Genomic DNA, 14663 nt, shown 5'->3' with positions numbered 1-14663 from the left:
TGTTTCTTGCTGCCATGGTTTGGTTTAAATTAGAAATGAATGGGAGGAATCCAAAAAGCATGACTGAATGCTGAATACTGCCCAATTTGCCTTTCCAAAGGCAGAAGGTCACAACGGGCTGTGCAACCCGGTGAGAGCCTTCCAGCCAAGCACTGATGGGAAGCAGAGTGCTGCATGCACCTGTATAGTTGTGCCACAAACACCCCACAGATGAGTAAATGTGGGGTTTCTTCTAGGGAATAGGATTGTGACCATAAGAAGAGTTGGTGAGGAGCAAACAGAGGGTATGGTGGGAAGTCCCTTGCCTGCGGGTTTACTTTGAGAAGTAGAGCTGGGAGCACCCCGTGCCCCTCAGCATACCTAGTGACACTGCATGGAAATGCAAGGCAAGAGGAGGCTTGGGGTGAAGAAGCAAAAATTTTATTGTGTAAAAACCAAGCAGACATGGGAATACAGCCTCCCATTGCAACAGGTGCTGTATGCTGTCCTTCATGGCAGTGGGGTGTGGCCAGAAGATGTCCCAGCAGGCAACAGTCATGAAACTGCAGATGTGTCCAGCTTCAGTTATGAATGGAATTATAAAACTTCAGATAAAGACTCAGCTTCTGGAAACTAAAAATAGAAGAAAAGCATATATAGTGAGAGCTTGTACTGTGTGTTCTTCAACATGCAGCTCAGTTTGACTGGACCTCACACTCCACTCCAGTTACTGCATTTCACACCAAGACCCAGAAACATCCTTCAGCTGTGTTGCTTAATTCTGGGAAGCACCACAATGGAATGAGGCACCTTGGACAGCAAGGAGACTGCAGGAGAAAGTGCTGACCCTGATAACCCCCATGGTGATACAGTACAGAGCAGGAGCGTGCAGAAACTGTGGTATGATTATAGCCAAAAGTCTCATCAGCTGTAAAACTCATGACTTTTGGGGAGCCCCTTTCAGCCCTGTTTGAATGGCATATTTCTTATCAGGTGCCCTTCCAAAAGAGGGATGGGATTCAGCCTGCTGGCGGCTCTTCACTTGTGCACAGCGCAGAGTCCAGTTACTGCTGTAATAGTGACAAAGTCTGGGGAAAGTGGGACATTGCATTATGCAAATTTTGCTTCCTGGAAAGAAATGTTTTATTAACACGCGCTCCCTTCTTTTGTTGGCTTAGTCAATTTGGTCACAGCTTGACACCCAATAAGTTCGTCTAAAGGCAATGGTTTTACAAAATGTTTTCCTAATCTATTTTAAACACTTAATTACAGTTGTGGCGCATTCATTAGGGACTTTGCTTTCAAACCTGGATTGCAGTAATAAATCCTAATTCTCGAAGTGTCAGTTGTAATCCGAAAATTGGATCCAAGTGGTTGTCAGAAGCAATTGCTAACTACAGGACACAGCCTGACTGGGAGCTGGAGCTGCCTGCTGCAGAGGGGGTCACCTTTGGTGCCCAGGCAGGAAGCCCAGCAGACACAGGGCTGAAGGCTATCTATAGGATAGGACCCAGAGGACACAGCTCCAGGAGTACAGAGTAGGCCCAGGCAGCAGCTTGGGGATATAGCTGCCATCACTGCTCTGAGCTCAGAGCACCCGGGGCTCGCAGCTCGGTGCTGTTACCTCACTCTTTTCCCAGGTACTTCCTCATGATGCTGCTCACGTCATCCTCCTTCCCCTCTGCCTCTGCCCGGTGGCTCTCCCCACTGCTCTCAGTGCTGCCCTTCCCGCTGCAGCCCTCCCCGTCCGACCTCCACAGCCGCTGCTTGATGCTGTCGGTGCTCCTGGAGGAGAGGATGGAGCCCGAGGACGAGGAGGAGTCGGATCGGTCCCCGCCGGGGGCCAGGCCGGGCTGTGCCACGCTCCTGCTCCTGGAGGATGCCGGATCGCCCACCACGGCCTCATCTTGGAAGCGGACAGTCAGGGCCCGATGGCCGTCCTTCCTGTCCCTGCCGGGCTTGGCCAGGCTGCTGGTGGAGCGGGATTTGCGAATGGCCGGGAGGAATTCCTCCAGCTCGGTGCTGGCTCTCCTCTCAAAGCCGAGGGTGGGGATCTTCCAGGCACAGGGGTCTCCCACCAGCCCCTCTCCCAGCCCGGTGCCCGGTGAGGCCCAGCCTGCAGCCTGCCCATCCTCCTCGGCTGATGGCTCCAGGCGGCTCCTCCACGGCCTCGGCCCGAGCAGCTCTGGGCCGCCGAGGGACAGCAGGAGGGAATCGCAGGAACCGAATTTGGAGGCTCTTTTCAGCACAGGGGAGAGCGTGGGCTCGCCCGGCTGCTGGGCCAGGCTGCGCAGGCTGGAGGAGCGTGGCAGGCCGCCGTCGGTTCCATCGCTCACCCCGGACAGCTCGGTGCCCGCATCCCCCAGGCGAGGCCTGCTGCGCCACAGGGCCGCGGCTCCGGTGGTGCGGTAGATGGGGAGGGCCGCGGTGTCCTCCAGCAGCGGGCCCTGCTCCTTCTCCACCGCCCTCCTCCTGCGCAGCTCCCCCACGTAGTCAGAGAGCGCGGCCGAGGCGCTGGGCAGAGGGGACCTGGCTGTGGGTTTATCCAGCGAACTCATCAGCTCCGTGCTGTCTGAGGGAGGTTTTCCATATTCCCGTCTCCTCGTGCTGAGCAGAGGGCTCACAGCCTTCCCCGTGTCTGCAGCATCAACGGATCTCGTAGTGCTCAAGGAGGAGCCCGGCCGGGTGGCTGCGGGCTCTGCGGTGTCTCTGCTCCCCCTGCACAACAGAGTGTCATTAGCTTAAGCTGCCATAATCCCATCCAGCAGGGGCAAAAAGCTGATATTTGCATGGTAATCTCAGCAAAAAACTCATTGCAGCAACAAAAAGTTCAGCAGTGCCCAAAGATTTTGTCTTTAAATAACTCCGAGTAAAACAAAACCAGCTAACTGTAGCATACAGTGTATGGCATCATCCGCTTTAACTCTGCCAAAGCAACACACACCTCCAAATGTCCTTTCTTCTCGTCATATTATAGCAATATATAGGATTTGTTTTCTTTCTGCCTAAGCCAAATTTATGCTCACATTTTATGAAACCAACTCATTGAACAAACCAAATGCGTCTTAACATTACTGCAGGGTGCTCCTCCAGATAGCAAAAACCACAGGGAAGTGCAGGAGCAGCACAAAGGCCGGCCCTGGGCAGGGCACAACTGCAGAGCTGAGGGACGACCTGCTTCTATGCGGGGTCTGCCCTGCAGAGGGGCTCTGAAGACAGCAGGACAGCAGCACATCACCCTGCCAGGCAGCACCAGGATTGCCCTCTGCCCACAGCACATGTTTTCACCCCTTAAGCGAATGCAAAGTGGGGAAAAATCTGCTCGTTGAAGAGCAGCTGTCAGAAGTGAGCAGAAGTGAGAGTGATCGTGTGGGGAGGGAGCTCACCCTGCAAGCAGCCATGACGCAAACGTTCTGGTGTGGGCACCGTGTGCTCATCAAGGGCGAGCCCCGCCACCCACTGGCATTAACAGGACTCTGACCCAGAAATACACAGCCCTCACCTCAATGGGCTGACAGAGCCTTCTGCATGGTGCTACCCAGGGAATGGCATCAGCTCAGCACAGATGGCTCTTGCTACCAGGATTGCAGCTTTTATAGAGTGTAGACATGGAACAGCAGAAAGGGCAACAGCAACAGCAATCACCAACATCACAACATGGCTCGTCCCTCCGCACTGACCTCAGCAGGTCCACGGCCAGGACCAGCCATGGTCCTGCCACCAGCCCTGCTCCTTGGCACTACAGCAGTGACACTGCCCCCAGCCTCACATGACAGGGATGGAGATAGAGCGGCTGGATGGTGGAAACAAGGGCACTCCCTCCTTCCCCTGGGCACTACTGGTCCCTCACCAAAGTGTCCAATGGCACTGAATAGCTCTTCTGCGACAGGAGTTGGGGAGTGTTCCCACAGCAAATGGGAACACTCATCATCTCAAGGGGCCAGATCTTGGCGCACACTGCAAAAGGGCTTTCTGCGTCAAGCCTGTTCCTGTCCTCACAGAGCTGAGGAGGGGCTGCAATCCCTGTGGCTTTGACATCACTAAACCCCTGGTGTGACTTTGCACCCTCACCCCTACATCTTTCAGTTGAAGGGCTGAAAAAATATATTTTCTGCCTGTGTCACTACAGGGAAAGGAGAAGGGCCATGCTGTCAGGACACGTCAGAAAAAAAGAAGCATCTCTGTAGAGCTGTGTGCAGTGTAATTTTAGCACAATGATAGCCAGTTACTATCTATAGGCTGCTCACTCCCAGCCACGTGTTGGTGAGACCAGGAAGTTGGACACACACAAGCATTGTGGTTGGTGTTGGGCACAGGGACCCCATAAGTATCCCCATCAAAAGGGTTAGAAAGCACCAAGGTGACTCTGAAACCAGCTGCAATGGGAAGGCTGCCTGGGTCTAAGCTCATCTGGTACCAAATAGAGGAAAAGAGAGAGAAAAGGGCAAAGTAAAGCAACAGAACCCAAATACAAACAAACCTTGGTGAGCCCAGCAGGAGTGTAGGAGCAACCATCAGGTTTTCCATCGGCAGTAATAAAGCATCCTGCCCAGAGAAAGCTCGGGTTGCCATGGGAACAGGGTGACAGTGGATAATCCTGGTGACAACACCGGACGAGCTCAGAGCGGGCTCTGCTGACCCGTGAAATAATTTACATGGGACTGAAGACGAACTCTGTGGCCAGGGAAGGGAAGCAACTGCAGTAGCAATGGGATAACAGAGACACTCTGTTCCCCCAGCCCCCAGTGCCCTCAGCTCATCAGTGGGTCTGAAACTGCTTGATTATCCAATGCAAAGGGAATTAACCACAATTTTAATCTCGTGGAACACTGCAACCTCCAGGACTCGCCCGCACTGCTGCACCCAGCGTCCAGCTGATTAATGGCTTCAGACATGTTGGTAATGCTGGGTTTTAGGATCCTAAATTGCATCTTACCTAAATAGCTAGTGTAATCCTTCAGAGAGAATTTGTATGGAAATTGTTCCAATCATTCTCTGTGTTTCTAAATAATAGTGTAAACTGACTGCTGCATGACCGACTTTCATAAATTAAACAGTCAGCTTCAATGTGTTGCTTTGGTTTTTAAGACCGAGATAAAAGGGAACTGAAGAGGTAAGAAACCCTAATGGGCTGTAACACAGCCAGTCTGCACTCTGCTATTTATCGCCCTGCTCAGCAAGATGGACAGTTACTATTTTTATAAAAATCTTTACAGCCTGAAGCAAAGGGGCAGCAGCAAGCACAGTGTTTGCCCCCAGCTCCAACCTGATACCAGGGGGTGGCAAAGTGTTGTGTCTGCCCCACGTTCACCCACCCCCGCCCCACAGCAGAAGGGCTGAAGCTTAGCCACTCCGTGCAGGCAGCTGTGCACTGTGCCATAGGAAATCACTGCAGGGATTGCTCAGCATTTGACACTTTTCCTCTTTCTTTCCAGCACCTAAAACACTTGAGTCCTTCCAACAAAAGCTGTTAACGCTTCTCCTCAAAGGAAGCAATGTTGCCAAAACCTGGAGGTACCACCACAAAGATCTGTATCTGAGATCAAAATATCACACTGTGTGTTTCTCTCGGGAAGAACACAAACGAGACTGACGTGCCTTTCTGCAGCAGCTCCCAGCTTTGTGCTCCATGGAGATCCCCAAGGCTCCTGGCTGCCGCCAGCCACCAGCACTTCATCCCCTGCTGCTGCACGCCTTGGTGCCACAAAGGCACTGAAGTTACACCTCATTTACTATTAATTACACTCTGAAAAAGCCAGGCACGAATGCAAGACAGCCTTGTCCTGCAGCAGTCCTCCTCTGCCCATGCTTCAACCACGCTGCAACCACCCAGCAAAGCACTGCTGGTCGCCAGGTGTCAGAGATTTCCCTAAGTCATGGGCAAAAATAGGGCCTCATGCAGAACTCTGAGGCATCTGTGAGCCAAACGGGACTCTGTAATATGCCATTCACACCAAAGCAAATGACATACAACAATAATTAGTGAAGATTACACAGCAATTAACATGATTACAATTATGGTAGTTGAAATAATTTATACAATAAAATCCACACATGCACTGCAACACATGACCAGGCATAAAAGTGCGTCTTGGATGCTTTTCCTGGTAACTCATAAATAGAGCCAAGATAACTCCATTCCAGGGAGAGAGAAGAAATTGGCCTCATTTCCTTCAGAAAAGGATTTTCTCACCACACCATCATCTACAGAAGCTCCCAGCTTTCAGTGCAATGATTTGCTTTCGATGCAATTAAAATCAGCATGGCAGAGCCCAGCCTTCTGCCTTGTGCCTGGGGTGTCCCTGCCTGCACCTCGGGGTCAGCAGCTCTGCAGGGATGTTCTGCAGCAAGCAGCAGGATAAGCCCACTGAGTTTGGAATTTGCTTCCTAATGAAAAATGGAAGGCTTATTCCAACTCTGCAATGTGTCATGCTTAGTGAGGCTTAGCCCTGCTGTCCAACATTTTGTACAAGCATTTAAATAGTAGAGAATTAAAGAATGCGTTAATCAAGTCTCTCCTGTCTGTGCACTACCCTGACAGTAATAGCCTTATATTCCTTCCCCTAGCTTTTGACAGCTGTTTGTTCAGGAAACATCCCATGTGTACGACTGAGAAGTGAGTGCTAGGCAGATTCATTTGTCATTGCTGGGTGCTTGTGTAAGACAAAGGAATCTTGATACGGAAGAGCTCATTGTGCTGATCTCGTCTTTATTACCTTGCCTCTCCTATTCTGCTTGTTGCATTTCAGATTGACTCCTCTCTAATGTTTCCACCACAGATTAGCTGAAGCCAAGCACAGCTACCACACTGAGATTTAAAATTGGCCTTCTCACAAACCCCAGATGCCACACTATATCCAGGTCTGGGTGTGAATTTCCTTTCACCGTGGCCATGGTCAGTCCAGTAAGTTATTTTTATTAATTCCCAAGCCTACATATCTGCTTTTTTTATTATAATTCCAGTATACTTCATCTCACAAACACAATATAAGCCATAACTTCTGATTTACTGCCATGCACTTAGGACCACAGCTAGATCAGCTGGAGCAAAGGATGTCAAGTGGTGCTGAGGGGAATGAGCCCAGCAACTGCTCCCAGAGCTTCCTGTGCTGCCTGTCCCTGTACACCATCCCTGAGGCCACTACAGGAGGGGCACCCGAGCCCCACGCTGCAGGCAGCAACCCCCAGTCCTGCATGACCTTGCTCATCCTTCCACCTTCTCACACTGCTGGCTGCAACATCCTGCAGCAACCAATGCCAAGAGCACATGATACATAAAAAACCTTTCTTCCGTTTGTTATAATGCTATCATTCGGCACATCCGTACATGAAAAATAGGGGAAACACCTTCCTTATTCAGGGCTCATGTTCTGGAGCTGCTTCAGCCCATGCTGCACCAGCACAGGATGTGGAGCTGCTCAGCAGAGTCTCCCCAGCGCCATGCAAGCCAGGTGCCCTCTCTGCACCCACCACCACCTTTCTGAGATGCTTCCCAACCTTGGTATACTACAAAATTCATCCCATTCACCTGCTACACACATGCAACACCAAGAAGGGGGTTGTCAAAGGTGTGTGCAGTGCTGGCCATAGTGCAGGGCGGATGTCACTGCACATCCCTGTGCTGCATGGCGCAGAGCCGAGCAGTTCAGCCACACGAGCACTTGGGCCACCCTCCAGCTTGCTTCCAGCCCGGCAGCACTGCTGTCAGAAATTAACATATTTCATATTAAAACTGTATAAATGCATACTGTTTCTTCAGAAGCAAAAAGCGAGCATATGGCATACAAATCCTCAAATAGGCTGCATCGCCTCTTTAAATTATCTCTGGAGAATACATCAAGGGATATTACACCGCTTGAAGCATGGTTTTGATGTAGTGGCTTTCATCTGGACTCCCCCCAGTTGGATGCTGCGACCTCAGCTCCATCAGTTCCCCCACTCCTTGTCCACATTGGGTGGGACACGTCACGCCAACACACGCTCATTGCTGTCACATATACACTACTCAAGAGGTAAGTGACGCCACAGGCCTGTGTCGTGCTCCGGTCACCCCTGTGCCTGCCCTGGGTCTCCTGTACTGCTCTCCACTTGCAAAGTACTCAGCTTTGCAAAATCCTTGCAGACGTCAGGCATGGAGCCTTGCGGGCTCTAAGCCAATCAACATCTTTCCTTAGCTGAACCATCCCAAACACAATGTGCTGTGCAGAACAGGAGGTGGGATGTATTTCTCGTTGCTAAGAATTAACAAACTGATAACTTAAGGCTCTTGTTAAAGTTTTTGGGCTGATCTGTGAGTGGTTTTCACAAATAGACTTTTTTCCTCGAATCCTTGAAGATATCTCATCTGGAACAAAAAACAGTGGTGCAATCCCCACAGGCAGTCCCTTACCTCAGGCCGTGGGTGCTGCGGCTGCCAACAGACAGCGTCGAGATGCTCCCAGCCACGCTGCCACCGGTTGGGGATGACCAGCCTATAGATGAGCCTGGCCAGGAGCAGAGGCTTTCTGTGGGCTCCAGGCTCAGCACAGAGCCAACACTGGAGCAGGCATCCCTGTGGGGAGAGCAGAGTCCTGTTAGTGTCAGGTTGGGAGTTTGGGAGCAGAACCCTCTGTATCCAGCAGCTCATTAGGAACAGTGACCCCCAGCAGCCCTGCTCAGTTTCAGGCTGGATGAGATCCTGAGGGGTTTTCCTTCAGCCCCGCACAGAGCTCACTCACATCTCTCTCCTGGAGCACAGTGTGTCCCGCGCCGTCTGCACGCTGCAAACAGCAGACAACAGAATCAGCAGCAGCACAGCCTCCCAAAAGTCTGCATGAGGCTGGCGAGTGCAAAACTTTTCCAGGTGAGAAGTGTCAAAATCCACCACTGACAGACAGCAGGTCTATGCCTGAGCCAGGTAACAGTGATCAGGACCATTCCCAGCACATCGCATGGCTACCAACCCCCACCCTGCTTCCTGCTTCTTCCGATCCCAGCCCAGGGCACAGCGACTGCAGCACCACCGGGCACTGCCGGCACTGGGGAAGGATATGGAGCAGAGAACTGTGCTGCTGCCAAGCGTAGCAGCTGAGGACATCACTGCCGGGAAGCACTTCTCACCTCGCTGTAATGTGCCAATTGTATTGGAAATCGCTTACTATGAAGGAGCGAATTTCTGAGCTTGTGGATTCTAGCTCACCCTTCCCCCCTCACCTCTCAGCATCGCTGTCATCGCTGGCGCGCAGCTCCTCCAGGGCCAGCTGCAGGTCAGCGATGCGCCGGATGGCCGTGCCCAGGTCTGCCTGCAGCCCTTGTCGTGCCGCCGCCGCCTCAGCCAACTGCTGCTCCTGCAGGACCACGCTGCATCAGTTCCCAACCCACCACCTGCAAACCCAGCATGTAATGCATGCCCTATCCTACATAATGAGCAAACTGCTGGAGCAACACTCCTGCACTGGAGTGTCCCAATGCATCGCTGACCAGCACCCCTCAGTGGGAGGAAACTGATAGCACTGAGCAAACAGTAACGAGTTCAGGGCAGAACATAAAGAGAAACCAAAAATTGTTATGCAGAAAGGTGAGTGTGTCTCCAGAATTAAGAACCTTTGCTTTGGACGCATGTACGGAACCAGTTCTTTATGCTAAGAGCACCAAAACACTGGCACAGGTTGCCCAGAGAGTTGGTAGTCCCTCATTCCTGGGGATACCCAAGGTCAGGGGATGGGGCTGTGAGCACTGATGGAGCTGTGGGTTTCCCTGTGCACTGCAGGCAGTGGGATCAGATGGCCTCTGGGAATCCCTTCTGACTTAAACCATTCTATGATTCCATGAGATGCGTCGCTGTAGCAGTGCATTATCAGGGTGTGCAGATGAGTAATTAGTAAAAAGCGACATCTTCTTGAGTGCCAGATCAGCATGTGTGTGCGCAGCCCAACACAGAGCATAAAACCTGGACAAAAAATAGAAGGAACTTTGAAGAGAGTCATGGGCTCCAAGCCATACATCCCTTCCTAGAAAGTGGGGCTGCCCATCACTGTGCTGGGGGGCACGCAAAGACTGCAATGATTCAGGTGCACACCACAGTAGCTGCACTGTGCTCATCCAGTGATTTTGGGGCATTGCTGCCTCACTGCTAAATCACACTGTGACACCCAGCATAACAAATGGCTGAGCATGATACCATGCATGAGCATCTCTGCCTGCATGGCACATCTCAAAGAACTGGGTCTCGGAGCACTGAGCACCAGAGCTCCAGGGACAGTGTGGGGCTGGTTACTATGGGAGGTTGCTGGGGCCACTCACACTTTGTTCTAAACACGCCTGCTTAGAAACAAAGCACTTTCCAGAGATACCATCAGCTTATAAAAAAGCCAGAAGTTTAATTTATAATTTAAATTGCAGGGAGGAAAACCCTGGCAAGCGGCACAACACAACAAGCACAAGGCCTGGCACCACCCACAGCACCAGGGATGCCTGACCCATCCTCATCTGATGTCAGCTCTTCTCAGAGTGAACCCAAAAGGAACTCTTTGTGCAGTTTCCCTAAACCATCACATGATAAAGAGAAAAGGAGAGGGAGCGCAAGCTGCAAATTCAACATGATTGAGGCTGCCAGCTGTAAAATTGCCATCTCGGTGGTGACAAGGTGAGAGATGATTTGCAGCGTGGGCTGCGACAGGCCACAGTGTGGGAGCCAGTGGGCTGTCAGAGCAAATAACAGGAGCTCTGGGATCACCAGGTGGCCGGACCCGAGGGGAAGAGCATTCCAGTTCATAAAAACATGCAAAGAAATAGCCCAGATAGGGTTGCACCGTACTGCCATTGCTTCTGGATAGGTGCCAATACTGGTAACACCCTGAGCACTGCCAAGAAGCTTCCCAAAATTCAGCACTCCCTAGCCCTGATAAGAGCCTCTATTGAGCAAAATCCTTGGCTCCAGGATGCCGCACAAATGAAGTATGTAGTTTGCTGTCTGCATTTAATTCCTCTTCCCTGTTCTGCTGCTGCTAACTCAGCAGGCGCTGAGGTGGGTCCTCGAGAAGGAGCCCCCAGATTGCTGGGCTCATGGATGACCTGAAAGCTGAGAATTCCTGATCCTAAAGGAGAGTGAAGTGCTCAGGCAGAGCTGTAGTGCTACGACAGGCTCCTTCCAGCAGTGGCACTTTGGCCATTGCCACAGGTACTGAGTTGATCAAACACAAAGTGCAGTGCCATGCAGAGCTGAGAGCATTTCACAACATACCGTACCCTACAACTGTCTCATGGAAGGGAATAATTATGTCAATATAATTAGATTTTGAATGCAAAAAATTATCTTCATGATGCAAGCTGACAATAAACATCCCAGTGTCAGCCCACTGCTGTCTCAGGAAGATATCAGACACCTCTGACACATGTTGTTTCAATCTAAATGTAAATGCACAGAGCGTTTCGTTGTTAGTACAGCAATGGGTCTGAGTGGTAACATCTGCACATGGGCAGAGCTTCCAAGCGTTGCTGAAAAGGGAAAAGGAAAAAAGGGTGAACGCCTCTATTGAGAAAAATCACAGTCTGCCCCTCATGCGGGGAGAGCCTGGCACTGCCTGCAGAGGCAGCACAGGTGGAACTACTTGGGCCAAGCACTGCTGGACCTAGGGTAAGAGAACTGGATGATCCCAAGAGGTCTCTTCTGACCCCTATGTTCTGTGACGCTATGAATTTCCAATATTGAATCCTGCTCCCAGCATGCAGAGCTGAGCCCTCCACCAATCTAACCAACCCTTCAGATGCAGCAGAAACCAACCCACCTGGCTCAGAAACGTCTGCTTAATCTATATTTTATCATCATTAAATAAAATATATCTTCTGCCTGTTTTTGCAGACAATCCCATTCTAGGTTTTCCCACGGACACACATCAGCACGTGAACCAACCCAGTATACAGCACCCAAATCCCAAACTTAGTAGAAGTTAGGAAGAGATAAGCAAAAGCAGCAGCAAAGCAGTTACTGGGATGTGCAGAATGCCAAGCGCCGCATCTCTGCTCTATGTTTGTGGCTCTGCTGTCACAACACAACTGCCGCATTCTCATCCACCCGAGGTGAAGTGTAATCTAATTAGCCCAATTTGGATTGCTGCTATCTGAATAAGTTAGCATACACCTGCAGTATTCATCAATCATTACTTTTTTAAATTAAGTAATTAGCTTTCGGGTTCTCGCAAAGTTTGAAGTGACAACATTTCCACGGCTGCAGTCTCAAGTGGGATGGGGCCCCGACACCAGCAGCACTGTCAGTGTTGTTAGCAGCCATTAAGTGCTGATGATTTCCTGAGCAATTTGCTGCTCCAATGGAAAAGCAGAAATCACATGCCCACTGCAAGGCACAGCTAATCAGCGTGTACGGTGGAGTTTCACCCACCACTTTCCATCACCCAAACTCACCTCAAAGGGCCGCTCCATTGGGTGACCTTGTCATTGTTCTTAGCCTAAACCATTGGCATTTAAGGGAAAGAACAATGCTGCAGGGCCCAGAGGAAGGGCTACAAGGGCTGTGGGGCAGCAATGAGGTGGTCTGAGGGCTGGGCTGGTGTCCATTAGCACATAATTCCCCTATTTCTCTTCTCAGCTTCACTAGAACTGCCCAAATAAACCCAACCTTAAAGTTTGCAAATAAAAATAAATAAATAAATACCAGGCTATGATATGCTACGCCTTTCTAGACTTGGTAATAACAGGGCTGCAAGTACAAAGGCTATCTTCCATCAAAGGAATCTTAAACATGGTTATTTACACTGTGACTCTCACCTTCAAAAAACTCCACAAATATCCATGTGAAGAATATTTTAGCATCTGTACTTTGATTTTCTGTGGAAGTAGTTAATTATTACACTGATGAATTTCACAGCTTCATTAAAGGCAGATGAATTTACAAGATGTTGTGGTGCAGCAGTGTGGCTCAGAGCATCCTTCCCTGCCCTACCAAGGCAAGGGCTCGTGTTGGGATGAGCATAAATGCATGAGAATAGTAATGAGCAAAGAGACCCAGGCTTGGTTTCACACTCCCCAGGACCGACTCTAGCTTTGAAATCCACCCCTCACCACATGCCACAGCTCAGGTTCTGCTGTGTAGCAAGAGGAGCTGCAGCTTCTTGGAGGAAATTCAGGACATGAAACTGAAGAAAAGACAGAGACAGTCAGGGACAAGAGCTGCCCCCTCCATTAGGAAACTTGCGTCCCTCTATGTGATGCTGCAGAGTTTGAAATGCTTTCAGAAATCATTCTTCCTACAAAATTCATAAGGCAGAGCCATCTGCCTGGCAGGCAGCTCCTCAGCTCCTGTCACAGAATCATGGAATGGCTTAGGCTAGAGGGGACCATAAAGACCGTTTAGTTCCATCCCCCTGCTATGGGTTGGGTGCCACCCAGATGGGTGCTGCCCACCCCCGTGCCGTGCTGTCTCCGCTGCAGGTTAGCGCCAGCACCACGGACAGCGCCTGCCTCCCAGCTGCCCCGATTGGGTTTAGGGTGAGCGAGGGACACACAGCTGTCCTGAAACCCACCAGAGGTAAGGGAACAGGGGTTAATACGATGTAAAGAGCCACCAGTTCTGACTGAACTGCGAGAAGGAAAACCTGGTGTAGAGGTAGTAGTTGTCAGGACCCCGGAAAACAAGACCCATTCCCAATCCCAGCTGAGCAATGATCATATCCCATTGTGAGCTTCTTAAACCCCAGCAGCGCCTGGTGAGTCCACAGCCTTGCAACTGTTTATTTAAATAAAAAAATCGTTAGGTGCAGACCATGACTTAAGTAATGTTAAGTGAATAATTCATGCAGTATCTATAATAGATGGGGGATTTAGTGGGAGCAGAGCTGTAATAGCTCTCTGTTAACTATTGATGCCTGCTGCTCAGCGTGCCTGAGCGCAGCTCTCCCGTGATGTTTGGGGAAGTGCAATCAGAGCAATTCCATAGGGGTCCCCGGGACCCCCCCTCAACCCTCCTGCAGCTGATGGGTAACCTCAGATTTCCAGGTTGCTCCAGCCCCCACATCTGCCACGAGTTTGTTCGTGGGCTTTTGTGCCATGTGCCCAGGAGATGTCTTACATTCTGTGCAAATACAGCAGCCAGTGCCACAAGGCAGCACGCAGGCTGGAGGAGCAAGGACAAAGCCTGTTTGCAGCATGCACAGCGGCTGAGGAATAATTCGTGCTGAAGCACTGCTCCCTTCAGAAAGGCTGGCAGCCTCGGGGCGAAAGAAATGGTGAATTCTCCTTGATTGTTAAATAAAAGATTATTGATAAAATAACTGCTTCTAATGTGGCTGTCTTGCTAGAAGAAATGCAATATCTTTCAATTACTGCTTGGAAGCAAGACTTTCCTTTTGTTTACTGAAAAAACACAACATGAAAAGAGATGCAGGAGAGGACTGTGCGATGAAGGTGAAGCTATTTTTGCCGCACTCCCAATCTGCTTGGGGCTTTGAGCACACAGAGCAGGTTAACTGTTTGCTGACATTGACTGGGACTGATTTGCGGCACAGAGGAGGCATGGCCAGGGCTGGGCACGCTGTGGGGACTGAACTACATGTCTGTGCTCAGTGGGCTGGCACCCCATGGGCACTGCCCTGTGCTGGGTGCTTGCCCTGCTGCACAGCATGTGGAAAAGTAGACGGCCTGCCAGCCTAGCTGCAAAGAAATGAACGCAAGGTGCAGCAGCAATGGCTTTG

At 50.7% G+C, this 14663-nt stretch overlaps 1 protein-coding gene across 4 annotated transcripts in view; it reads right to left on the bottom strand.

The window, feature by feature from the left end:
* Positions 1-404: 404 nt before the first annotated feature.
* Positions 405-14663, bottom strand: part of MYO18B (myosin XVIIIB) — a 44878-nt gene continuing 30619 nt past the window's right edge. Inside the window, exons 40-44 of one of the 4 annotated variants that reach the window (XM_085238651.1) lie at positions 9172-9305; positions 8697-8738; positions 8369-8530; positions 1604-2697; positions 405-612 (exon numbers count right to left, since the gene is read on the bottom strand). In XM_085238651.1, the coding sequence (XP_085094777.1) occupies positions 1605-2697; positions 8369-8530; positions 8697-8738; positions 9172-9305 (1431 nt within the window). In that variant the 3' untranslated portion in view covers positions 405-612; position 1604. Of the gene's footprint in view, positions 613-1603; positions 2698-8368; positions 8531-8696; positions 8739-9171; positions 9306-9410; positions 11455-11491; positions 13700-13764; positions 14623-14663 lie in introns of those variants that run through there. The other 3 variants (XM_085238655.1, XM_085238652.1, XM_085238653.1) reach the window with 3 other exon arrangements.

This window comes from Meleagris gallopavo, chromosome 17 (genome assembly GCF_905368555.1).
Source record: "Meleagris gallopavo chromosome 17, MGAL_WU_HG_1.1, whole genome shotgun sequence".
Taxonomy (NCBI): domain Eukaryota; kingdom Metazoa; phylum Chordata; class Aves; order Galliformes; family Phasianidae; genus Meleagris; species Meleagris gallopavo.
The sequence above is the reverse complement of the archived record's forward strand: the minus strand, read 5'-3'. Positions and strand labels throughout refer to the sequence as shown.